Below are 27,522 nucleotides of genomic sequence, written 5' to 3'. Positions count from 1 at the left end.
GACTTAAGTTGTTATTTATCTCCAAGCCAGGATGTAAACTCTTTGAAGGCAGAGAACCTTGTGTATTCATGGACTCTAAATACCCTGCCAAGATTTAGAATTGCCATAAGATTGTATATACTTTTAATACCACAGGAGAGCTGTGTGGTCTGATACAGTAGCCAGTAGTCAATCATGTGTAGCAACTGACCTTTCAAAACCCACTTAATTTGCATGAGAAATTATTCTAGATAAGATGCACTATATGGAATTTGGTCATGTTAACTTTTTTAGACAATGTTTTCCTGGGAAACAAAATGAACTAAATAATTGAATACTCCAATTTATAGCTTATGACACAACTTTTATTAGAAAAGTTATACATAACATAGCATCAACTATTTTCAAGAACAATATTAAACCTGATAAGCAACGAAAACCAGACTAACAAAATGTGTAACAAGAAACTAATGACCTTTCTATAATCAAACATTCAATTATCTACAATGTCTTTTTACAGAAGGGGAAAAATCCATGGTTTACAGGCACATTATATTGAAAATAAAACGGCAATAGCAATTTTATACAATTACCATTCTCAAGAAACTGAATCATTAAAACAGTAATTACGAGTTTACAAATTTAAAACATTTCACATAATTTTAAATTACTGGGTATACACTGAAGTCTGAGTTTCGAAAGTGAGTCTTTTTTTTCCCACAAAAGTGCCAACACTTAAACTAGAACTTTCAGTGTAATTTTTCCCTAAAAAGTTAAGACAAGTTTTGATAATCATAATAGTCACATAATTTCTGGTACTATCTGGTCTGTTAATATTAAAGCCTTTATTTGAATGCTTTTCTTCATTTAAATTATAGGAAACCGGATATAGGATTTCAGTTGCAAAGCTATTAAAAGTTCCAACACAGGAGTGTGCAGCATTGGAAAAAGAGATCAGTACTAACATTTATAATAAATATCAGAGAAGCCATTAGTTTTTACAGCATTGTCTGCTTAAAGGTTAAGTCAATCTGGTGTATAATTTCCCATCAGTCTGCCCTTTCAGTAGGGAGGGGAATTTCTATTTTCATGATCTGAACACTCAAATATATCCAACCACATTTTAAAACTCTGATTTATAGCTCCTGGAAGTCACAAATGTTTTTAATAGTCTTTCCATTTTAATAAGTCTATTTCTGTTCATTTTGGAGCTGCACTAAAACATTAGAACTCAGGACAGCACAGTTCTTCATAAAGACTCAGATGGAATGATTTACAAAGTAGACTGCTTTAAACCAAGCCAGTCCTCTTGTTGTAGCTGACGGGGATCAGTCACAACACAAATTCACATACATTTGCTCATTATGGAATTATGCTTTCAAGAAGATGATCTCTGTTGCAGGTACCACTGCTAAGTACAGTGTTTAACCAGATTGCCAGTTTTACTGATGAGAAGACATTTTCTTTCCTGTCAGGAACACTTACCATAGTTCTTAATTAAACTGTCAGGCATTTTCCTAGACAGGTTTTCCTTTTCAACACAGTGATGGAGAACTAAGATAAAAATTATGACTTGTCAACAGTTATTCAACATTATTATATGCACCAATATTGCACACATCTGTTCTGAACTGTTAAAATAATCTTCTGGGTCCTTGGGGGTGCTCTTTTCTCCATCAGAACACAAATACAACCCATATAAGCAGTTTCCCTTAAAGATGAAATGGACATATTTAAAATACTGGGGAAAAAAATGAAAAAAAAAAAAAAAGGTAGAGATTTTGGATAGACAAGAACCTAAAATTTTTCTTAAAATTTTTCTTAAAGGGTTTTTGTGTGTGCCCTACACATGGGGGCAATTTGTATGTACTAGTGAATGAACACTAGCTATAATGCTTCTAGCTCTTCAAATAATATGGAACCTTGGTCCAGGTGTTGCAATGATGTCACTGTATGGTTCTTCCTGTGTCAGCTCAATAGCTTGCTGCTTTTTGAGAACCAAGAAGCTGTAGAACTTTGCTGCAGCCTGTTTTCTGTTTGTGTTTCGACATAATTCAAGCAAACTGATGGATTCGGCTCCAGTTTTGGCAAGAGCTCGCTGAAATAAAACAAGAAAAGTGAATTAAAGTAACACACACTATATAGTAGTCATTTAAAAAGGATGCCAATTTTGGTACTGGAAAAAGTGTTGTTCTTTTGGGGGCTAGGGTTGGAAAGGTATGTGAGTGATTCTCATGTTAAACTGGAAAGTAAAGGGCGAAAACATATAGTATTGTTAAACTCCAAAGCCCAAGGAACAAAGTTGGCCCAGTATATATTATTAAAATAATGTTTTTATTTGGACATCTAATATGGTAATAACAGTAAAATCTAGTACTTAAAAAGTGAGAAAATAATTTTAAATGTCAGCCTTTAAAAAAAATCTATTCTAGAAAATTATAAGCAACACACATGGTATTTCACAGATGCTCAAAATGTCTTATCTGTACCTGGTACATTTAAGTCCCAATGGCAATTGACATTGTGACATCTGATGCCACAAAAATGGGAAAATATTCTTCTGAACACTTTCCAGGCTTACTCTTGGCCCAACAGTTTGTTTTTAACTAAAATATTTTAAATAATGAGGTTCTCAAAAAAGGTTCACAAAGCTAAGTTTTCTGGTTATAACATGAAACTTTATTTTTGAATGAACAATGCTAAAAGTATTTGATACAGAATTTTCTTCTAAAATGACATTGGCATACCTGAAGACCATGAAGCATCTGCTGAGTCCTTTTGTTCCATCTCCTTTCTTCTTGATCCTGATCACCCCCTGAAGCATCTTCATCCTGAATGAAAATAACCACCCAAAAAGCTAACAACACTGCTCTGCTGAAAAAGGAATTATTTCCATAGCTCCTGGATGATCTTAAGTTAACTTGGACCATGTAATCTAACAGAAAACTCTCCTAGATGCTAAAATAAATAAATAAATAAATAAATAAATATCACTTGGCACTAGTATCAACTTTGAAGTTTGTCTACTTAAGTTACAAAAGAAAGCCCTCTGTATGTGCAGGCAAACATTTAGCTGAATATAAGGTTTTATATTGCTCATGAGGATGTGGTGTACCACAGTGTGGTCCATAGACGGCTGCAGGTCATCGGTTTTTGGTTATTGGTACTCCTGTCAAGGAACTTTGGTAATGATATAAATCAACTATGCCATTAACTAGGACATTTACTTCAACTAAATGTATGAAATATGTGTGTGTGTGTATTTGGTAGAATAATTCTAGGTGATTTATATTCTGGCATTTTACCATCATACTATCATGGACCAATACCAAGGGACCTGCAGACTGCTGAGTAATTAGTATTGATCTATATGGTATATTAAAAAATGATGTACAATCCTTATTATGTTTTCCTTTGGGACTGATGTCTAGCCAGGCGTGGTGGTATACAACTGTAATCTTAGCAACTTGGAGGCTGAGGTAGAAGGATTGCAAGTTCAAGCCCAGCCTCAGCAACTCAGCAAGACCCTGTCTCAAAAAAAAAAAAAAAAAAAATTACAAAGGGATGGGGATGTAGCTTTAGTGGTTGAACACCCTTGGGTTCAGTCTTCAGTTAAAAAAAAGTCTGCTGCCTAAACAACTTCTTGAATTCTTTGAATTCTAAAGTTGGTGTGAATGTGGGGAAGCAGTTGTGATATTCTCAGGGTACTTTAGCACATAGGCTGAAGTAACTATGAAACTAAATTTTGGCTTTAAAATAATGTATTTATATTAAAGATAAGCATAACTGCTATGACTGACATAATGTTAAATTATAAATATAAATAAATACCAGTAAAGCCATATTCAATCCATAAACCATTTGTCTTAGAAGAAATTTTTTGAACAGTTTCAATGCTACCTGAAAAACGTCTTAAACTTAACATTCAAGAAAATTAAATTCTAAAGTGCCTGTTTTTTAAAACATAAAAGTTCCCTAAAATCTTTATTCAGACTACTTTATCTGAGTCATTTCCTGCCCTGATCTATTTAAAACAAAATAAAAACACAGCCAAATGGAAGATGTTTGGTTATTTAATTTCTAGGCCACAGACAGAGAAGAGGTTATACCAGAGGCAGATGATAACAGAAGAAAGAATTGACCACTGATCACAAGAAAATGAAAAGCAACTGACAAGCAATTTAGAAGTCAAGCAAGAAGTCAGTGTAGGGACAGTCCATGTCCTTCAAAAGCCCATGAGGGAGCCCATGAATTATAGCACATCAGAACATTTGATATACCTAATGATAAATCTATACCACTAATGTTAGTTGAATTCCGACTTTATTTTTCATCACTTTGATGCCCACTATATGAATTGAAGACAAAATATACAAGAAGGTGAAGACTTTTGCTAAATCTGGAATGAATGGGAATCTATTCATCAGATATCTCTTTTATAATTTTCTTACCTCTTCCTCTTCATCATCCTCTTTCTCCTTCTCTTTCTCCTTTTCTTTTTCTGGCAGAAGTTCTAACTCTGGTATTAGCTGACAGATATTTGGAGGTTCTTCTGGTGGTAGCTCTACAGGTGGTATTTCCATCTGTTCTACCTGCTGTGGCTTAAAGCAATAAAAATTAAGGCATTTTAAGATACACATTTTAAGAATAGCATTTTAAAACATGCAAATATAGTTAAGGTTTTCCAGATGGAAAGATTATATCTCCCCACTTTCTGACTATCAAAAATTGATCTGCTTTTTTAAAATTACAAAGTGACAACATTAAATTAGCTTTAAAAAGAAATTAGCCATTACCCTAAAATGCAAGTGTTTGTTTTCGGTACTTTTTAGGAGTCATGGTTAAAAAGTCTATATGAGAAATTTAAAGCTAAGAAAAAAATCACAAGCATTAAAAATAAAATAAAGCAAAACTCATTTTCCAATAAACCACATATGGACTCCATGGCAAAATAAAAATGTTAATTATCCCAGTACTATCAAAGGTTACTGCATGAAATCCTTAATAGTAGCAGACAGCAATAAGGAGACCTTTTCTGGGTCTGTTTTCTGTATTTCCTTCCTTTTAGACTTACTGTAAAAGCTGAGAAACATTAAAAACAAAGTCTTTAAGAAGCCAAAGAACTATCAGAAGGACATTGATACTAGAGTCACATACCCACTACCTCTCTTCCCATTCTGAGCTCATAAAACTGGCAGTTTCTACTACCAATGCCTCTTAATGGAGGCTGAACTAGGAATCCAAGGTTACCAAAAAGGACCCCTTTACTCAATCTATCCTATAACTTGAGAACCCTAAATCAGACCCTACTATTCCCTCTATACTTTGTTTTCCTGTCCTAACTGAACTTAATGGTAGCTAAGTATGAATGAAGTTGCCAGTTGCTTTACTTTTTTTGGAAAACTATATGCTGATAACTTAATAAGACACCTTAAAACTGCCCAGTATTGGAGACTGCCAGGAAATGTTTGCTGAAGAATAAATCAGAATCAAAGTTCAGAGTCAAGGATTCCATACTGGCCAAGGTTTTGCTCACTTTGGACCTCTTTGAAGCAAGACTATTCAAAGGGAGTCAGGCAGATTCTGTAGACTCCCAGAACATCTTCTCCCACTTAAGGCAGACTACATTCATATCTTCAGCTCCCATCCCTTTCCATTTTCTGCCTAACCCAAGATAATTCAAAAGGACTCCTTAAATACCACTTGCTATGGACTATGAACATCTTTTAATGATGTGCTTACTTACAGGTATCACAGGCTCTGGATCAACTTGTCCAGCTTTTCGTTTAACCCCCTGAGGTGGTGGTGGGGGCATGGCCGACTCATCCAGGTTTGTTCTGCTGGCCTCCATCACTGACTCTTGGAGGCGGCTGGGCTCCTCCAAAATAGGCTCATCTGCAATTAATCATATGAAAAGACTTAAGCCATATAGTTCTGAATAGCATTTTGAGTAATTTACTTTCAAAATTGGTACACTTAGGCACAGGCATAGTTACTCTCAAATTAAGATAGCAGAGGTAAACTTTTCTCTGCTTAAGACTACTTAGTTTATAACATATATGTAACGGGGGGAAAAGGTCTTAAAAATCCAAATCTCAGTCCTGAGGACAATCCTTTAGCAGCCAATCAAGCCAATTCAGACAAGTCATAACCCTTACACCTTTCTGAACCCAAAGCTTCATATCTAATAAGGTAAATGAGATCCAATGCACTTCCTGTTCAAAAATAAAGGTAAATTCTGGCATTTAAACTTTTGAGAACTATCCCAAAAGAACAGACCAATAACATCTCGCTGTTGATGCTGCTGTTGCTGGTCCTCTCTAGGAACCTCTGGATTTTCAAATTCTTTGAGGAACTCATCCAAATTATCTGCCTCTCCTCCTTTCCTCCTTTTTCTAAGATCTTCTGGTACAAGTGGTGTAAGACAGCGTGTAAAGAGCTATAAAAGAAAAAGTAAATATAAAATAAATCACTCCAACTGAAAACAGACTGACATTTCTAATATTCATTAATGCTTTAATAGTTGTAATCAATATGCCATACTATTTTTTTTTACCTAACATTATATTCACACTCTAGTCTACCTTAAAATGACTCCAACGTCAGTTCTCAAATTGTCAAATAAAGCAATCTTCAGAAAAACTAAAAGTAATTTATCCGCTCCCAACCCTTGAGGTTTTAAATTTAAATATTTGTCTATAGTTTATTTTTACATTCATAAACTGAAAATTCAATCCAACTTTTACCATAATAGTTTTCCATAATGCTTTTCACTTAATATAGAATAATCTTAACTATCATTTAACTATTTTTAATGGTTATAATATTCCTGTGTTTGTGTGAGAGGATGTTTCTACCTGAAGAATACTATTTCGTATTTACTGTATTAATATTTTAGGTGACGAACACCTGTAATCCCAGCGGATTGGGAGGCTGAGGCAGGAGAATTCCAAGTTTAAAGCCAGCCCCGGCAACTTAGCAAGGCCCTAAGTAACTCAGTGAGAACCTGTCTCTAAATAAAATTATAAATAAGGGCTGGGGATGTGGTTCAGTGATTAAGCACCCACCCCTGGGGTTCAGTTCCTGGTATCAAAAAAGATGTATACCATAAATTTCCTACACTGGAGTATTTTATACTCAATCCCAGTGACTTGGGAGACTGAGGCAGTAGGATGACAAGTTCAAGGTCAGTCTCAGAAACTTGGTAAGAACAACAACCTAGCAAGACCATGTCTCAAAAAGGACTATGGATATAGCTCAGTTGTAAAGCACCTCTGGGTTCAAGGCCCAAAATCATTAAAAAACAAAAACTTTATTTTGGAAAGAGTTTGAAATCAGCAGAGGCAGAGAATATTCTATTGGTTAGGGAAAAAAAAAATTCTCTTAAAGTAGCAAAAATTAGAACTATCTCATGGTTTACTCAGAAAATAAAGAATGTAGACTTAAGCACAATACAAATTAAGGCATTATAACTAACAGTTTCTTTTAGGAAGCTGAAAAGAGAACTATTATTAAAAATGTCAGTGGCTTTTTCATATCAGAAACATTCTATATCTTTTAGAAATGCTGGTGTCACTCATCACTATTTCAGATGAGGTCATGGTCAGTATATTGTGATTTATGGATGAAAATCAAGAAAGATACCATGTTGTTGAAAAATATTTGATCAAAAATGATTCAGAGGTTTAAAACATTTTTTAAAAAAATATTTATTTTTTAGTTTTAGGTGGACACAATATCTTTATTTTTATGTGGTGCTGAGAATCAAATTCAAACCCAGTGCCTCACGCATGCTAGGCAAGCACGCTACCACTTGAGCCACATCCCCAGCTCGAAAATATTTTTTCCCTAAAAAAAACAACAACAAAAAAAACAGCAGAAAATATATATAAATAAAAAATTCCACATTACCTTCAGTAGTCTGTTATTCCATAAAGGCTGAGCAGGTAAAGAGAAAAGTTTTTCCACTCCTCCTGTTTCTTTCCACATCATCAATTTCTTGGTAGGTGGTGCCAGATCCAAAGTAGTAACAATATCAGAATAATCACTAAGTTGGGCTCTAATTGTCTTGCTATCCAACTCTTTGACACTGTCAACAATTAGCTTCCTCTTCCTCTTGGCTTTTGTTTCTTTGACTAGAATAAAATAAAATATAGTCATTTTCTTCAGAGGCAAGCATAGAATACACCGCAACTAGACTTGGCATGACTATATCCTTCTTTTCTATGCACAGGGCCCTCGTAGGAAAGTTAAGTCTCATGAAGGCAAATGTTTTAACTAAGATTCTCTAAGCACTATTTAGAACAAAGGATGTCATATACTAGGTGTTCAATAAAATCCTGCTGAATGAAAATAATATGTACTGAGTTTTAGCATAAATAGTAAAATAATGCAAGGGATAATACACTTTAATCCATATAGCTTTATGCTATAAACACAGTATGTATTACACTGGATTCAAAATTGGGCTCAACAGGAAGAAAAGATTGACATTAAACAGAGACACGAGATGGGAGGGAAAGAGAGAGAAAAGGGGAATTGCATGGAAATGGAAAGAGACCCTCATTGTTATAAAAAACTACATAAAAGAGGTTGTGAGGGGAATTGGAAGAAAAAACAAGGAGAGAAATGAATTACAGTAGATGGGATAGAAAGAGAAGATGGGGGGAAGGGGTTAGTAGAGGATAGGAAAGGTAGCAGAATACAACAGTTACTAGTATGGCATTATGTAAAAATGTGAATGTGTAACCGATGTGATTCTGCAATCTGTATTTGGAGTAAAAATGGGAGTTCATAACTCACTTGAAACTAATGTTTGAAATATGATATGTCATGAGCTTTGTAAGGTTTTGAACAACCAATAAAAAAAAAAATTGGGCTCAAGTCTTAGGTTCTGAAATTTCTTAGTTTCTGAACCTTGAAAAATAATTAACTTCAGCTTGCTTAAGTTGTCTTCTTTTTTAAAAATCTGAAATAAGGCCAACCATTTACAGAAGTTATAAAATAGCATTGCACAAATGGTTATAAATATTATTTTTTATTGGAAAAGTTCTAATTTATATATATGGCAATTGTATAAGCTGCTTGATAAAGTGAACGAAGTCCAAGCCAAGTGACATGGACCTGAAACTCCATCTTAAATAAATACTTTTTCTGTGTGTCTATTTCTTACAACTATACAAAACAGGCAAAATTATCTACACTTAAGAAGCTCGTGGGATTAAATTTCTCAAGATTTTACCCTGCCATATGTTATACTGCATAACTTTTTATATATAAAACATTTATGAAGTTCAAATTAAAAAAATGTAAATATAAGTGATAGTCTATTACCTGTCCTTCAGGTACGAATTCCTCTTCTTAAAAGTATACTTGCCCTACCCTCTCCATAAGTCATCAATAAGTTTCACATCCGAACTACGCATCTCGAGTTGCCTCTGTAACTCAGGAGCGGTTCTCCAAGAAAATATTGTTGCCCAATGTTTCTCAATGAGCACTAAATTCAGAAAACTCTGATTTTACAGTGTAGCTGTTATTTTCACTATTTTTTAAAAGAGTACTTTCAGGTTGTTCTAGATAGTAGCCCAAATGTACAGAATCTAGAACTTTGGAAGATAAATCGTCAATCTTGTACTTTATTGCAAAATGTCCTGCAATGTTTTCTAATTGTGACACACAATTAGAAAGCTAATATCTTGGGAATTCTATGACACCAAAATATACACAATAGCAGAAAGCTTGATCTATATCTTCGTACTTCCAGTAACCTGTATAGATAATTCTACAAAATACTCAAACTATAATTGGATAGAATAAAGACTGTGATACTGACTATGCCAATGAAGAAAGAAGCTTAGTTATCTTCAACACAGGCAGCAGATGATCAGCAGGCAGACAAGAGCCAGAAATAAGATCTTACACATTCTACATGACTGTAAATATCTGAAGGTTTGCTCACCAGTTATATCAATGGGTTCCAAAGCAAATGCTTCTTCCTCATTTGGAACAAGTGTTGTCTGATCAGTCATAGTTGGCATTGGTTCAACAGGATCCACTGAATCAGGACTGTCAGGCCCACCCACTACAAAAACAAATATGGTTACAATAGGCTTAGGTATAACAATATATATCCCTACAAACAGAAAAAGAAATGTCTCTTTGAAACTAAAAGAAACCCCACTAGTACTAAAATACTTTTTTATTTATGAGGCAGTTCCTCCAGAGCTGAACTCCAGTGGACAAGAAAGGGGAGGGACATAGGGTTAAACACATGAGAATTAGAACTAGTCATCAACCATAAGTACTATATTCAAAGACATTTATGGTTCACTGAAACTAAACCTTTTGGTGTGGTCTTCTGTTAAATTATCTTTTGGATGTCATATAATCACCCCAAGAATCACCGCTGAACATGAAATGCTTACTTGATACATTATCGTCTTCATCCATATCATCGTGTGCAGGCTGCTCTGGCAACATCACCCCTGCCTCAGAGAGGGCGGGGGGATCATCAAAGATACCGCCATCATTATTACTAATAAGTTTGTCATCTGAAATAGGGAATGTAATTTAGCTAAAATTTGAAAAGGAAATGCTACAAAAATAGTCAATCACTGGAAAAATAAAAATTATGTTAAAGTAGATGAAATTTGGGGTATTAAATCTGAAATAAATTTATATGTGTTTCTCAAGGTTCTTTGTAAGCATATAAAATGTTCAGTATAACAAGAATTTGTCATTTATTTTTTAAATTAAGTATCTATTTATTTAAAAATGTTCACTTAACATATATATCAATATAAATAGAGCAGATTACTGCTCAAGCAGAATTTTCAACTGCTTCAAAACATCAGTGAATACAGAAATTAGAATAGCCAACTTTCAGTGACCTACCTAATATTCCACCATCATTTCCTTCTCCAAAATTATCATCTTTATATTGGTCTTCATATTCTAAATGGTTAATTTTCTCATTCAGATTGCTGGTGCTCTGTTCAGGTTCTAGGAGTAGGTTAGAAGCACTCGTGCTTACTAACATGTCATCATCCTCAAATGCACTGCCTTCTCTCATTATCTCACGATCATCCATTCCAAAGTCACCTAAACAAATTTGGTAAAGCATTAAATGAGAAAGGCTGGAAACACCACTGTTAAAAAGACAACAACTGATTTATTAGAATTATGTTACACTTGCTTTCTGAAATCTTTGAATATTAAAATATAATTTTTCTTTTTTTAAAAACTAACCCTAGGGGACATGACTATAACAAAATCAGACTTACATCCAAATTTAGGTTACCCTAAATATGTCAGGTAAACCTAAATATATATTATATGTTAGGGTTCATTAACATTCAGACTTAAACTTTACAATGTTTTTTCATCAAGAAAATGTGGCTTGTTATCAGTTTTGAATACCTAAGTTTTGGACAGTGGTTACAAATACAATTAATTGTTCCAAAATGATTAGTTTAAAGGTGAGCATTAGTTCAACACTGGGTCTTTTCACACAAATCAAAACATAGCTTCTTTTGTGTATGAGGAGCAGGAGCAGGCAAAGAGTGAACTCTATAATAAACTGATGCGTTAATGGAATGAAGCTAAATATGCCAACAGGAAGGCAAATTCTTTTCTTGATGAAAATGAATTAGATGAAACTTCAAGTCTTTGTCAGCACGAATGTAATATTAAGTACATTTTTAAAATTGCTAGCAGTGTCACAACATAATTATAATATTATAAACTAATAGCAATTTTTTTCTTTTACCAAAATCATTTTCTTGTAGTATACTGATGTTCCCAACTTCCTCTCTCATGGTTATCTCTTCCACTCTACTCTGGTTCAGGCTGAACTGCTGGGCTACATCAATGTCACTTTAAAAGAAGTTCAAATACATGTTAGATTCAAGTCTCATAATAATGTATTTATAAGGGAAATATATACCCCAATTCTCCATATAAATACAAACTATCTAGTTTTAGAAATCTGATATTTAAAACTCAGTATTATTTCAAAATAATTCATGCATGACGAGATCTAAGTTGTATTTAAAGATTTTAAATCACTGATGACCAGCAAGCAAAATATGCTGAAATTACTATCTAAGGCAATCTAAGGCAATATGCATATACTCTTAAGATGAAAAAATCAGAAATGATGGGCTACATAGGATGGGTTTTCATCAGGGCCCCACAACTTATTACTACCTGTGAGAACTCTGAAGTTCTTTGGCTTTTCTGAGACTCAATTTCTCTATCAAAAAATAACCACCTCATGTAGTTTAAAAATATAAAAAGTATGTAATGTTCACCAATCTGAGATACTTCTGGCCAAATCTAGATCATAAACACTTTACACAAATGACTGTTTGCTTAGTAAATAAATAAACAGGATGCAAACATAAAAGGGATGTAAGATTCCTTAGAATCTTAAGACTTATGGGACATATTAACCAAATGCAGTCTGTAGACTTTGTGTAGTCTCAAACTGAAAAGAAAATAAACACACACACCCAAAGAGGAGAAGGATAAGAAAAAGTCTATGTGTCAACTGAGGACATTAAATTCTGACTGGATAGTTCATTTCGGAATTACTAGTGTTTATGAGGTGTGAAGTCACAGGTATATTTTAAACATCCCTTATCTTTAAATCGAGAAATATTGAAATATTAGCAATGAAGTTAGATTATTTTATTTAATTTAAAATAATCTAGTGGGAGGTGAACTTGAAAAATATAGATTGAAAAAAATAAAACTGGCAAAATATTGATAAAGAAGCTATACATGAGGTATGTAATAGTAATTTCTTAGTTGTTCAAAAAATTGCACAAGATAATTTTTTAAAAAATAAAGGTATAAGGAGTGGGGGAGGCAGAATAAGTGTTCAGCATAACAAACACACATACAAAATGAAAACAGATCAAAAAACGTACTCAAATTAGGAGTCACAGATCATTTCAAACACCAGATAAATCTGTTATAAAAGAAGTGGTATGGAGGGGTTTCTTGATTAGAAAACCAGTCACATACTCCACACCAAGGTAAAATAACTGCATTTTAAGAACTTGAGAAAAGGGAAACATTATACCAAGGCCTCTGCTATAACAGCCACCTCTATGTAACTTTCCCTGTTAAGTGTGTAAAAGCAATTTTCTTGCTCTTCATAGAAAATTATGTTTATTTAAAAAAATGTGGATCTGAGAATAGTTTGGCCAAGAAGATGATCAGTAGGTGACTTTTATACCTCTGAAAAAATTGATATCATCATATAAAAGTACACCCCTGGACAACTGTTTAGTTTAAACAAGTTTTGGACTTGTACAAGTACATCAGTATTCTCATGTTCTTGGTTGTGTAAAAGTTCATGTCCATGAAATTCTTATAGAAGAAGCATTTTCTAGTTTACATATTTCATATGTATACACAATCCTAAATGAAGCATATTCATTTTACCTAGATGTTAACTCAATGCTGAAACATTCCAAGGAAAACTATGCATGTGGAAGCCAATAACATGCTTCTTATAGGCCAAGCTAATAAAAAAAAAAAAGAAAGAAAGAAAGAAAAAGAGGGGGTAGTACATACTCTAAGTCTGGCAGCGGTTGATCAAAGTCATGAAATTCTTCAGGTAAAGTAATGGCATTATAGGCTGCCTCCCGATTTTCTTCAGGCAAGTCAACAACACCTAGAAAAGAAATACTAAGTTTCAAGGCCTAGCTATATCAGAGTATGGATCAAAGAGAAGTGGAAACAATTTCCTGAGGTTATATTCTGAAAAGGTTGACAACATGCAAAGCAATTTGAAGAACAAGTAAGTTTTTATATTATCATAAACATAGTACTATTACAAAAAAAGGTTAAAGCACCAATTATACATTAAGCTGATAGGCCTACAGAAATGATTACAAAAGAATACAATAAATGTTTAAAAGGAGTTTTGGTTCTTTTTGGGACAATAAGAATATTTAATTTTAGCTATGCTTAAAAATTTTCATGATAAAAAAATTCAAATAAAATGACAGGCATAAGCAGAGAAAAAAACCCAAAAGTTATCTACAATAAACACACACTACTTTAAAAGAAAAACAAAACTGCTGGGCATAGTGGCACACACTTGTAATCCCAGTGGCTTGGGAGGCTGAGGCAGGAGGATTCCAAGTTCAAAGCCAGCCTCAGCAATTTAGTGAGACCCTGTCTCAAAATTAAAAACAAAACAAAAAACCAAAACAACAACATGCGGGTGTTGGGGGGTGCTGGGGATGTGTGGCTCAGTGGTTAGACATCCCTGGGTTCAAGACCAGCACCAAAACCAAACAAACAAACAAACAAACAAAAGACAAAACTAAAAAACATGTTGTTTCAACAAAATGCACAGAGAGGCCACATGTTACAAACTCAAACATCACAGTATTTGCTTAAATACTTTAAATAAAATCTGAAATCTCAAACATTTATTGTTAATGTAGTAAAATGATATACTAGAATATAACCTCAGTAGAAACTATTGTATAAATCACCTATTTTTTACATTTGGATTATTTCAAATAGAATAAAAATTTCATCAATGCTCAAAAAGTTACAGAATTATTTATTCACAGAAATACCATTGTAATTATGTATTAAGATTATTTGGGAAAAATTTAAAATCTTTAAATTATCTTTTCTCAGTTATCTTTAAGAAGCAAATCATCACATAATAATTAATTTTCAAAATTTCAACCTCTGATGACAACCTTTGAAGAACAAGTAAGTTTTTATATTATCATAAACATAGTACTATTACAAAAAAAGGTTAAAGCACCAATTATACATTAAGCTGATAGGCCTACAGAAATGATTACAAAAGAATACAATAAATGTTTAAAAGGAGTTTTGGTTCTTGAAAAAAAGGATAAAAGAATTACTCTAAAGACAAGACAGATGAAGTAAAATAAGTTTCCTTTGAAGCAGTGCCTCCCCAAAGCTTGTGCTATCTTTGAAAGGTTTCTGTATTGCAATAAAAATAAAACATGCTGACCTAGAATGTTTAGCAGTTTTCTGCACAAAACATGGTAAATTCCAAAGTTTAAAAAAAAGCAATAATACCTGGCCGAAAAGCCATCTTTATCTTAATGAATGCTTCATTACAGTCTGCAAGCAGATATTTGGCTTTCCTGTGATAGATTCGAACTACTCCCAGCAAGAGATGTCCTGACGTTCGCAGTGCCATCTTCACCTTCAAATGAAACATTAATATTAATCTAATTTATAGTTAATTCTATAGTTTTAGAGATAAGTATGCTTTGAAGTTTGTACTTTGTTATGTACAGGGAATTTTTACTTTCTCTTTATACCTTTTACCATTTAAAGTTGCCTCAAAATCACCTGATTTTATTTTTTACTGTCTTGACCTATAAATTTCTTCAATGTACTCCAAAGTTAGATTAGACAGATGAATAGTAGTAATTTATAATTTAACATAGACATGAAGATAGTCATGAAACAGGAACCATATCATTCCACAGACTATGTCATTAGCACAGTTTTGGCAATTACAAATAGAGCTGTTAGAAACCTATTCATAGGTGTTTGTACAAATGCAAGTTTTGGACTGCTTAAATACCAAGAAGCCTGACTGTTGTACAGTTTCATATGAAACTATCAAACTGTCTTATTTTATCTTACTGGTACTGGGGACTGAAACCAGGGGCACTTAATCACTGAACCACATCCCCAGTCCCATTTTTTATATTTTATTTAGAGACAGCATCTTGCTAAGTTGCTTAGAGCCTTGCTAAGTTACTGACGCTACCTCAACTGCTAGAGCTGCTGGGATTACAAATGTGGCTTAGCTATCAAACTGTCTTTCTAAGCATCTGTACAACATCAAATCCCAAGGAAAATGAATGAGATTTTTTTGTTGCTCCACATCCTGACCACCATTTGGTGTTATCAGGGTTTTGAATTTTGGCTATTCTAATAGTGGTATCTTGTTTTAATGTGCATTTTCTTGATAACATGATATGGCAAATATACTGGTTTTCTGTGCATTTTCTTTGGTAAGCTGTTAAAAGTTTTCAACCTTTTCTGAAATAAATTTTTTCCCTATTGTTGAGTTTTAGGAGTTCTATGTACATTTTGAATAACAGTCCTTTAACATATATTTTTACAAAGATTTCTTCTTCTTCTTCTTTTTGGTTCAAGGAACTGAACCCAAGGCACTTAACCACTGAGCCATAGCCCCAATCCTTTTTATTTTGAGACGGGGTCTTACTAAGTCCTTAGGGCCTCACTAAATTGCTGTGGCTGGTTTTGATCCTCCTGCCTCAGTCTCCTGGGTCACTGGGATTACAGGTGTGAGCCACCCTGCTGGCTTTACAAAGATTCTCTATCAGGATTTCATTCTCTTGACAGTGTCTTTGAAAACAGCAAGTTTTTTTTTTTGGCTAGGAATTGGACCCAGCAACTCACATAGATAAGCACAATGCTTTATCTGAGCTTCATGCCCAGATCCCAGAAATTTGAATGTTAATGAAGTGTAGAGAATAAATTCTTTCTTTGATGGATCATGCCTTCAGTGCTGTATCTTAAAAGCTATCAATAAATTCAAGATCATTTAGATTTTCTACTATGTTCATTTCTAGGAGTATTATATTTAGTATTTTACATTTAACTCTATGCCCCACTTTGAGTTTTTTTTGGGGGAAAGGAGTAAGGCCCTATGTCTAGGTTCATTTCTTTTGCATGTTGATGCTCAGTTGTTCCTATTCTTTGAAAAAACTTTTTTCTCCACCATTTCATTCTTTAATGATTGCACTGTATAGGACCAGAAATAAATTTCAAAAATTAAAAATAATGTAAACTACCTAAAATTAAAAAGAAAAAGGTTAAATAAATCATGTACAAACAAAATAATAATTTATGGGTCCATAATTCCTTATCTAAAGTCCTAGGGGCCAAGTGTGTTTTAGGATTCAGAATATTAAAGGTAATACAGTATATATGCCATATATTACAAAATTCCCAGGAGGGTCTAGAACAGCCCCCATGATCACAAATAGTAGTTCTTTCTACAGTGAACTTATAAAATACTTAAGTTACTTCACCTTAGCTGAGGTCAAATCTGTTTCAAATTCTGCATTTAAGTTCTTTGGATATAAGACTAAGACACTATAAGTCACAAGCATTAAATGAGGTAGAACTATGAACACATCTGTTCCTGAATGCAGTCTAATTACAGAACAATACAGAACAACACAGAACAACACAATTCAGTTTGTTTTGTAAGGTTTTCATTTCACTAAAATTTTCAAATTAATACTGTCTTGAAACATAGGAATGTCTTTAACACTAATAAATCCCACAGCTACAACTCTAAAGCCAGATAAAATTCCATATACAGAAAATAAAATATGTATTTTTCACAACTTTTCAGAGTAAGTCCATATATAGACACTTTAATTCTAAGCACAAACTTTTACTTCTCCCACCTAAAAATATGTATTTTTTTCTTAGCAACCTGCACCTCAGATACAGCCTTTATCTCTAAGATGTATAAAGAAATAAAAAACACCAAAAATCAAAACAAAAACAAAAAAACCAATCAATAAATGAGCAAAGGAACTGAAGAGACACTTCACAGAAGAAATACGATCAGTCAACAAATATATAGAAAAAATGTTCAACATGTCTAGCACTCTAGCAATTAGAGAAATGGAAAATTAAAACTACACTGAGATTTCACCTCACTTCAAGTAGAATGGCAATTACCAAAAATACAAGTAATTATAAATGTTGGGAAGGATGTGGGGAAAAGGTATACTCATATATTGTTGGTGGGACTGCAAAATGGTGTAACCACTCTGGAGAGTAATAGATTTCTAAGAAAACTTGAATTGGAACTACCATTTGATCCAGTTATCCCACTCCTTCGTCTATACCCAAAGGAGTTTCAGCATACAATAGTGACACAGCCATATCAATGTTTGTAGCAGCTCAATGCACAATAGTTAAGTTATGGAACCAACCCTTCAACAGACGAACGGATAAAGAAAATGTGATACATATACTCAGCCATAAAGAATGAAATTATGGCATTTGCTAGTATATGGATGTTATTATCATGTTAAGTGAAATAAGCCAATCCCCAAAACCCAAAGGTCGACTGTTTTCTCGGATATATGGATTCTAACTCACACTGGGTTAGCAGAGGAAGGTTCATGGAATTGAAGGGTGGGTAGTGGGGGGAAAGGAGGGAGGGATGGGAATAGAAATATAAATATGTGACCAGCATAAGTCTACATATCATGTATAACCACAAAAATGGAAAGTTATACTCCATGTGTGTATGACATGACATTTACATATTCATTCAAGTATATATGACAATCTACTGTCATATATAACTATAAAGGACAACAATAAAGACTAGTTTCCTTCACCAGACCATGAACAATTTGAGAATGGAGCTGTGTCCTCTCATTTCTGAGGAGTTTGCAGTTTCTGGCATTCTGTATTCTCATACCAGAAATAAGTAGCTAATGTATGAAGGTTAAAAAAATAAAAATATGTATTTTTCACAACTTTTCAGAGTAAGTCTCTGCTACACCCTTGGCTTTTTTCCTAAGATTTGCTCTTCTGGCAATAAGGAACCACTCTTTACTTAATACATTATGCCAACACTGTCTCAACTGTCATTCCTAAAAACAATATTTCAGGATGCTTGTCTATACTGCTATGATACAGAAGGTTTTTACTACATAGGAAAGTTGGTGCATACATTTTGTCCATATGTACATATAAATATGAGGTACAAAACAGACCTCTAACACACACATATAAATAGATATATTATACAAAAATTACTTAGAACTCTTTTGAGATAATATTATACAAAAATTACTTAGAACTCTTCATGTTTTTTAAGTCCACATATCTGTTCTTCATTGAAATAATTATATAGGTGATGGTAAGTGCATCTCTTGTGCTTTAAAGTTCCTTTCTTGATATAGTACCAATTCCATATTACTTTAAGTTGTACTGTTTGTGAAACAGAAATGTGGGTACTACTGCTTCAGGCACTTTTAGAGGGTGTTAATAAGAGCTCCTCAAAGAACAGATCAATAAACAAGACAAAGAATGTAAAGGACATTCACAAGGCTTCCATCCTAGTGAGAGACAGAAAGTAATTAAGGAAGGGAGCAAATAGTCCATGGAATTGTGTCACTTGAAAAGGGCACAGCAGGTATAAATATCCTATGATGAAGAAAAAGCTTAGTTAGTATCTTTAAGAAACACCAAGTAGATCTGTGAGGTTGAGGTAAAGTAAGTTGTGTATACAGTATTTACTGGGTAGATAAGATAAATCTGGCCCTGAAAACCTTTTAAATTAGTGAGTCCTTTATTTTGAATATTTTGCAAATTCCTAAATCAGGAACATTTACATACTTATTTATATATCTAGAAAGTTAAATATAAAATACTTGGATAATGCCCCCAACTTATGCTTATATACCACTAGAATAAGCAAATGAAATATCAGTGTACTTACAAAACTTTTAAAGACAATACTGAACTGTGATCATACTAAATCAGATAAAAGACAAAATGATAAAAGAATACTGGGGAATTTCCTTGTCTCTGATATACATAGATAGATGATTACCTAATAAGTTCTTTTTAAAGTTCTATTTCACATATCAATAAACAAAGTGGATAAAAATATCAACATCAAACATACCTTCGGTGAGATGATACTTTCCACGCTGCTCTCTAAATTACACTCAAACACATGGGCTTTGGTTAGCTTCTTATCCCAATGGGCCGCTAGCCAAATTTTGGCCAGAGGCCCTCTTTTACTGAGAACAAAATGTGCGTAGAACATTGTTCTGGTTGCCTATGAACTGCGAGAAAATCTGAGGAAAAAAAATTTAATGTAAGTATCATAAAAGAATCGAAATATTTCTTAATAATAATAAACCACACCATCCAAGTTTCTTATTTTTAATGAGATACAAAAGGTTTGAAAGCATAACACGCATTTCACAAAAGATCGTATTGTTTTAATTCAAAGGGTAAAAAAGATCCCAAAATATTAAGAGCTAAAATGAAAAGGGACACATGAATCAAATTGCAATTATACTTTGTTATCTTAAAAATGGTCACCAGAAAACTCTTTTCAAAAGTTCTATCAATTTCTAACTTGATTATTAATGGTGGCAATAGTTTGCTTATTGCACCAAAACTACAAACTTTATTTTTCATGGCAAGAAAAAATGTCTAAAAGATATTCAGGCACAGATACTAATGTGGAAATGTCCATTTTTAGAACCCCATTAAAAACCTGAGATTCTCAGTGAATGTTCTGTGTAATAATTACTACTTCGTCACACAGCATTGTGCCTTTTGAATTTCCATAGTCGGCCAAGCAAAACTAAGTAGGTGGGTGCTCTCATTTTATAGGTGGGTATTTTAGAAAACTTGAGGCTCAAAAAAGTATTATTTATATAGTTTTCTTAATTCAGGACTTTGAAAAATACTTGTCCGCTCAAAATTACAAGCGTGTCAGTGATAATTTTCTTCAGCAAGCTAATGTATTAATATATAAGAAAAGCAGCCCCCAAACTTGGGCCTGGCGGAGTACTGTGCAAAGCGATATTTCCCTTATTTAATTTCCCTCTTTCATAGATTACAAAAAAAAAAAAAATCTATTTTGACCCCAAAAAATCTGTCTTGGTCTAAAATGTCCAAATGTTCATGATTAGATTAGCAAGATGCCTTCTAAGATGCCTTCCTTTTTCCATAATGGCAAGCACACCAATAATACATAAAAAGTACTTACCAATTTTAACTTTAATTTTGAAATATAGATTCACAGATAGTTATAAAAATAGTAGAGATGACGCAATAACCTTTATCCTATGTACCCCCAGTGGCACTATCTCATGTAACTATAATACAGTATCAAAACCAAGACAATGATATTGGTTCAGAGTATTATGTGTAGTTCTATGCCATTGTATCACATGTAGATTTGTGCAATCACCACTGTAAATAAGGTACAGGATCATTCTATCACCACAAAACTCTTCACACCCATCCCTTGCTCCCCACCATTCCTAAGCCCTACAACTATACTGTTCTCTACATTTCTGTCATTTTGAATACGTTACTTGTTGCATTTACCAATAGTATATTTCCTTTTATTGCTGAGTATCATTCTGTGGGATAAATAATATACAACAACTTTCTTAGCTGTTCACCTTCTGAAGGAGGCTATTGGCTATTTAGTTTTAGGCTATTATTCGTAAAGCTACTATAAATATTGTGTGCAGACCCTAAGTTTTCTCTACAATAAATGTCCTAAAGTGTAAGAGCTAGAGACTATGATAAGTATATGTTTAGTTTTAGTGAAATTTTAATGCAACAACCAAAATTATTGTGAGATTTTCTTTTTACAACTATAGACAATATTATTCTAAAATTTATATCACGAGATAAAGAAACTAGAAAAGAAAACTATTTCAAAGATGAAGAATAAAATAGAAAAAATTAGTCCACATGATTTTAAGATTAATCGCTACAACAGTCAACATTGTGATGCTGGTACAAACAAACTCACAGATCAATGGAACAGAATAGCGAACTCAGAAACAGACACAAATAAGCCTGATATTTTACAAAGATACAAAAGCAACTCAAAGGAATAAAGAAGGATAGATTCAACAAATGGTGTTGAAATGATTGAATGTCATCTATAGTAAAACAAACACAAACACCCAAACCTCAAATATCATCAAAATTAATTTGAATTAGATCACAGACTTAAAATTAGGAAACATTTAGGGGGAAACAAAACAAAACCACCTCTGGTACCTAAAGCCTGGCAAGAATATTTTAGATAAAAAAGCTTATCAAAATCCATGATGGAAAAGTATTCAATAAACTGTTTTTCATCAAGTTATAAACTTTTGCTCTACAAAAAACTCCATATAAGGGTATGCAAAGACAAGCTACAGACTGTATTTGACTAGAACTTGGATCTGGAATATGTAGAGTTCTCAAAGCTCAAGAACAAAAAGAAAAACCAAGCAAAAAGAACAAAAGAAATGAAAAAATTCACAGAAAAGGATATAAGAACACGAAAATATTACTAGCCATCAGGCAAATGCAAATTAGAGCCCAGTGAGTTAGCATCATACACTTATTACAGAAGCTAAAATAAAAAACAGAAGTTAACATTGAATGTTGGGAGAGTGCAAAGAAGCAGCAGGATCTCTCTTATGCTGCCTTAAAAAAAAGGATTCAGAGAAGATCTTGTAAATTTTAAAATGAAAAGTAACTTATTATATTTTTCAATTAAAAATGTGCCCATTCTTTCCTTATAAAGAAAATCTTACAGTGAAACACATCACAGGAAGAGATTTCACATATGTCAAAAATACCCGAGAGGATTGGGCATGGTGGTCAAAGAGTAACATAGTCAGTTTTACCTCATCTCCCATTTTCTATCTTTAATAACAAAGGGTCCTGAAATTCTCATTCTCTGAGCCTAATGCTCCCTGAGGATCATTAATCACTGTAGGCAAATTTTCTCTAAAGGAAATAAACAGGCTTTATCAATTCCTAATAGTGTAATCTCTTTCTCTCAAATTTGAAATTAAGAACTAAGGAATACTATACTATATCAGGAAGAATTCAGAGCAAATGCTCTAATGTTTCTCAGAGTAAAACGTAAGCCTCCCATACAAGTATTATAAATAAAACCTAGAGAAATTTATAGTATCCAATATCGCAGCAATGTTTTTAGAAATGTAGTCACTGTCATGAAGCCCCAAGTTCCACTATGGAAGCAAAAACACTGTGTAACAACAAGAACAAAAAACTTCTAAAATGCTGTCTTGACATGTAACAATTACTAAATACATATTTAATGAATAAGTAAATGAGGCACACCAAGTGATCTCATAGTTGACATATATAAAAGTTATGGAGCTTTTAGAAATTAAAACTACTGGCACTTTTCAACAGGTGTCAGTAGTTTACAGCCAACATTTCAGCTGCTGGTCAGAGCACCATCTCTAAACTATCCCAGCTATGCAGAGGCAGTGATTCCTAAATAGATGCCTTCTTGGCATGGGACAGGGGAGGAGCCATACTAAAATTAATCTGGAAAACAATTAGCAAGAGGAAATCACCCTATTAACTAAAGGAAGCAAAAGGAACAGTGGTAGAGCTGCTACCAACTTATATCTGAAATGAATAGAAAATTTAATTACTGCTACTTTCAAAAATCAATTTTATCTTGGTAATACCAAACTTAAAAAAAGAAAAAAGTTGGATAATCTGTATAGGTTTTGAAGGTTTTAAAATTTGGTAGTCCTTTACAAAAGACCTTAGCAGAAAGTCTGCATTTGACAGCAGAGCAGAGAAAGAAAAAAAAAAAAAAAAAAGGTAATTTTCTTAAGATTATTTCAAAAAGCAAAGTCAAACTGAAGCTCATGTTTCTCCTATTATGTCAGTGATCACCAACACTTCACTCATCTATTAGGATAGTGGCAGTGTAAACAGTACCATGCCTTTTAAGGACAATTTGACAACACCTCCAGTAATCGATGATGTAAAAGATGTATCTAGAAACGTATAGTACCAACCACATACACAAAAACACATTAAAAAAAATTACTATGCCCCAAGTATTTTATGTAACCAACTTCTAATAACTAACACGCATAACAAATACTAGCCCATTTTACATATGAGAAAATAGAGCAAAGGGAAGAGAATAAATGTCACTAGTATTTCATGTAAGTGGAATCTGAACTTCAGTGCCCACACATTTAACTACAAAACTATTGCCTTGCAGCACAACTTTCAATAACATAATAATAGAAGTAACCTACCCAGCCATCAATAAGTATCTTGAAAATTAATACAACTATATAACAGAATACAGTGCAACTTTAAGCAATAATATATAATTTGTATTAACAAGGAAAATCTCCATAATAAGCTCAGGATACTTGGTGGAGGGGGCAAGAGAACTCTGTGATGTGTGTGTTTATGTGTGCGTGAATGTGTGTTTATAACCATTTATATTTTCAGATCCACATCCTCAGATTCAACCAATTGCAGATCAAAAATATTTTTTAACAAAATGTGTCTGTCCAGTAGATTGGGAGGGGAAAAGGGGTCACTGGGAACTGAAACGGAGCAAATTAAATTTTATGCAGTATAATCATATACAAATGGAACCAACTATTATGCATAACATACATAAGTATAACATACTAATAAATGCATAAAAATGACTGTACTGAACATATACATTATTTTATATTTATTTATTATATTTTCCCCCCTTGTCATTATTCCCTTAACAACACAGGATGACTTTTTTTTTTTTTAAGAGAGAGTGAGAGAGGGGAGAGAGAGAGAGAGAGAGAATTTTTAATGTTTTATTGTTTAGTTCTCGGCAGACACAACATCTTTGTTGGTATGTGGTGCTGAGGATCGAACCCGGGCCGCACGCATGTCAGGCGAGCGCGCTACCTCTTGAGCCACATCCCCAGCCCAGGATGACTCTTTACATATCATTTACATTGTACTATGCATCACAAGTAATCCAGAAATGACACTGTATGTGGAGGTTGTGAGTAGATTACATGCAAATAGCATACTGTTATATAAAGGACTTGAACATCCACAGATTTTAGTATCCTGGAGGTGGGGCCTAGAACCAATCTTTTGGATACCAAAAAATGATGGGCCCTCCCAATTTTTATTTAAACACACGTATATAAATATTGTGGGGTTGATTCTAGACTACTGCAATAGAGACAACAAGTTTTTTGGTTTCAAGGTACACAGGAATGTTATGTTTATAAAACACTGTAGTCTACTAAGTGTGCACTAGCATAAAGTCTAAGAAAACAATTAGGTGTCTTAATTTAAAAAATGTTTTGTTAAAACATGCTAATGATAATCTGAGCTCTGGAAAATAGTGCCTATTGACCTGCTCAACACAGGGTTGTCACAAATCTTCAACAGGATTAAAAAAAAGCAGAAAGCAGTACTATGAAGTGCAATAAAATGATGTATGGCTATCTTTTTGACCTGTGATTGACAGAATCCATTACGTGGAATCCAAGGATGCAGAGGCCAACTGTATACATTTCCAAACACCCGAGTAAGCAAAAAGTATCTGTGGGATATACATGAAACTGGTGACAACAGTTACCTCTGGAAAGAAGATTTGACGGGAAAGTCCTATGCTTTTGTATATGTGTTTGTCCATACATACACATGTATATACATTAACTTATTTATACATAAACATTGCCTATTTAAAGTAGAAACTACCACACTGGGAGTTCAGACATAATCCAGCTTTGCCATTAACCAGTAAGTTAAGTTAACCTCTATGTAGCTCTGTTTCGTTACTATACGAATGCAACTGTCTCCTAGGGAAGTGGAGGGTGGAGGAAAGCATTTCCATCCAACCTTGCACACTAAGGCTCTGTCCCTTTTGATTCTAACATTAACCTAAGGTTTTACAGTAAGAATAGTCCTAAATTCAAATTCAATTCCCTCCTTACTTAGTTGTTTTGCAACAGCGAAAAAGTTATTTAACATCTAAGTTTTAGTTTTCTCAACTAAATGGTGAGGATAATATTCACCGAAACGATTAATAAAAATTAAACACATCAGCATACCTAATACAACCGCACCACAGTAGATGCAAAGAGTGACTTTTAAAAACCATCTTGTAGCAAAAGATTAACCGGTCAGCACGATTATGCCTAACTATGACAATTAAAATATCATAATTTTTACTCCTCAAAAACTGGAAAATTTCCCAATTTACTAAATTATAAGATTTATCAGAATTTGTTCTGCTAAATAGGAATTCATGAGAAAAGATATTCTCAACCGTATGAGTAATCATACACCACTCTACAGGGAAAGTTTAATTCTAGAGAATGCTAATGTACTGCCTTTATAAACACAGAAAGGTAAAGGTTATGCTCCACTAAAATTCTGACTTGTATATACAACGCACTATTAGTTATGCATTGCTGTCACCTCAACTATGCAAGCTCTTACTAATTTCATCATTGGATATGGCATACGTTCTCATCAATGCTTTCTCCAAAATAATTGGATGTTTCCAATATTAGCGGTATTTTTAATGAATCCAACTTATGAAAGCTCAGTCGGTTTCCAAAATTCTTTAGATTTACACAGTTGGCAATTATTATCATATTAAGAAACTGGGATGCTTTTGAAAACAAATCCTACCCAATCTAATGAGAGCAAACATTAACTTTCGCTCGTAGAGAGATGATGAGCAAACCTTTACCAGAAACCCTTCAAACACCGACGTGCTTTAGAACGCTTAGGACAGCCTAACAAATCAGAGTGACCAAACAAACCCTCCAGGGTTTCCTTCTTTGATTTGAAGAAGGCCGCCTAAGTCTGGCAGTACAACCTGAGAGTGTCACTCCAGAACATCACAGATCATTCGCAAAGCCTCTCAGCGAGACGAAGAAGGCATCAAAGCGTCTCCCAATCAGCCCATACAATTAAACATTTTAAAAAAGCGTTCAGAAAAGTTAAGGGGGAAACCAATTACGCTCACGTCCCAACAATCGGAAGCAACTTCCCTCCGTCGCGCTTTCTACTGGTCGGTCCAGTTTTTAACATCCCCGACGGGGGCGGGGGGGGGACCTAAAGGGGGAGGCAGTGGCTGGCGAGGGCCCCACCGCCCTGAAGTCCACCGTGCAGCAACGGCAGGGCCCGCACGTCCCCGATCCACATCGCAGCTCGGCGGACCGCGCTGCCCCTCCGAGCTGGCAGCCTGGACCCGGGCCTGCCACGCCTGCTCACGCCCCAATCCCGCGTCCGCCCAGACAGCCATTTTCACCGAGGAGTAGGCGGCCCGGTCCGAGAGCGCGCTGGTTCAAACCTCCTGCCCTCCCTCCGCGGCCCAGGCTTCCTCTGCTACTCAGCTAGAAGACAGGGGCCGGCCCCACCAGGTTCGCGCGGAATAACGGCTTTTGTAGTTTCAGAATGGAACCAAAACCATTTGTTACCGAACAGGCGATGATGCGGGCGGGGGCTGTGCGGGTCCCGGCCCAGAGCAAGCCCGGAGCTGAGATGCCTGGGCGGGCTGGGGGTCGGGGGCACGGCGGGGCCAGCACGCAGGGGCACCGCAGGCGCTGCCTGGTGCCTAACTCTCCCGCCCACCCGAGTCCCGCTCCCCGAAGGCAGCACGGAGGGGAAGGGGTGGGGGGGAGGGAACCGAAGGACAAGAGTCGGCCAAGCCTCTTACCTTTGCTCTCCGCTGGGAGCTGGGCGGTCTGGGTGGCCTGGGGAGGGGAAAAGGGTTGGGGGAGGGGGCGGGGAAAGGGGGGAGCCCTAGCGAGGTGTAGCTTCGGAGCAGCTCCCGCCCGCAGCCACAGCCGCCGCCTCCTTTCCGATTCACTCAAACAAACAAGATGGCTGCCGTTACACCGCGGCTCTTCCTGCCGCCCAAATCCTCGGTTCAAATCGGCAGGATGTTTA

At 34.8% G+C, this 27,522-nt stretch overlaps 2 protein-coding genes across 3 annotated transcripts in view; one reads left to right on the top strand and one right to left on the bottom strand.

The window, feature by feature from the left end:
- Positions 1–322: 322 nt before the first annotated feature.
- Positions 323–27,448, bottom strand: Rad21 (RAD21 cohesin complex component). Its single transcript, XM_013357146.4, has 14 exons — positions 27,290–27,448; positions 19,697–19,871; positions 15,064–15,193; positions 13,564–13,663; positions 11,747–11,853; positions 10,873–11,079; positions 10,404–10,529; positions 9,938–10,060; positions 7,891–8,114; positions 6,259–6,418; positions 5,726–5,874; positions 4,431–4,580; positions 2,727–2,810; positions 323–2,077 (listed from the first exon to the last, which is right to left on the bottom strand). Exons 2-14 carry the CDS (start codon positions 19,838–19,840, stop codon positions 1,886–1,888), a joined length of 1,896 nt encoding a protein of 631 aa, XP_013212600.1. The 5' UTR covers positions 19,841–19,871; positions 27,290–27,448; the 3' UTR covers positions 323–1,885.
- Positions 26,704–27,522, top strand: part of Aard (alanine and arginine rich domain containing protein) — a 54,643-nt gene continuing 53,824 nt past the window's right edge. For both annotated transcript variants that reach the window (XR_013423840.1, XR_005737742.2), the window contains exon 1: positions 26,704–26,993. The gene's annotated coding sequence lies outside the window, so the exon portion shown is untranslated. The remainder of the gene's footprint in view (positions 26,994–27,522) is intronic.

This window comes from Ictidomys tridecemlineatus, chromosome 7, assembly GCF_052094955.1.
Source record: "Ictidomys tridecemlineatus isolate mIctTri1 chromosome 7, mIctTri1.hap1, whole genome shotgun sequence".
Lineage (NCBI taxonomy): Eukaryota > Metazoa > Chordata > Mammalia > Rodentia > Sciuridae > Ictidomys > Ictidomys tridecemlineatus.
Note: the sequence above shows the minus strand (reverse complement) of the source record. Positions and strands in the feature narration are given on the sequence as shown.

Bases quoted from the DNA above. Each gene is read 5' to 3' on its own strand.
- Rad21 (XM_013357146.4), bottom strand. From the start codon at position 19,840: ATGTTCTACGCACATTTTGTTCTCAGTAAAAGAGGGCCTCTGGCCAAA. The intron at 11,854-13,563 runs GTATGTACTACC...CTTCTTTTAAAG, and splicing joins CAACCGCTGCCAGACTTAGA to TGACATTGATGTAGCCCAGC. The intron at 5,875-6,258 runs GTCTGTTCTTTT...GATTAATTGCAG, and splicing joins TCAACAGCGAGATGTTATTG to ATGAGCCTATTTTGGAGGAG.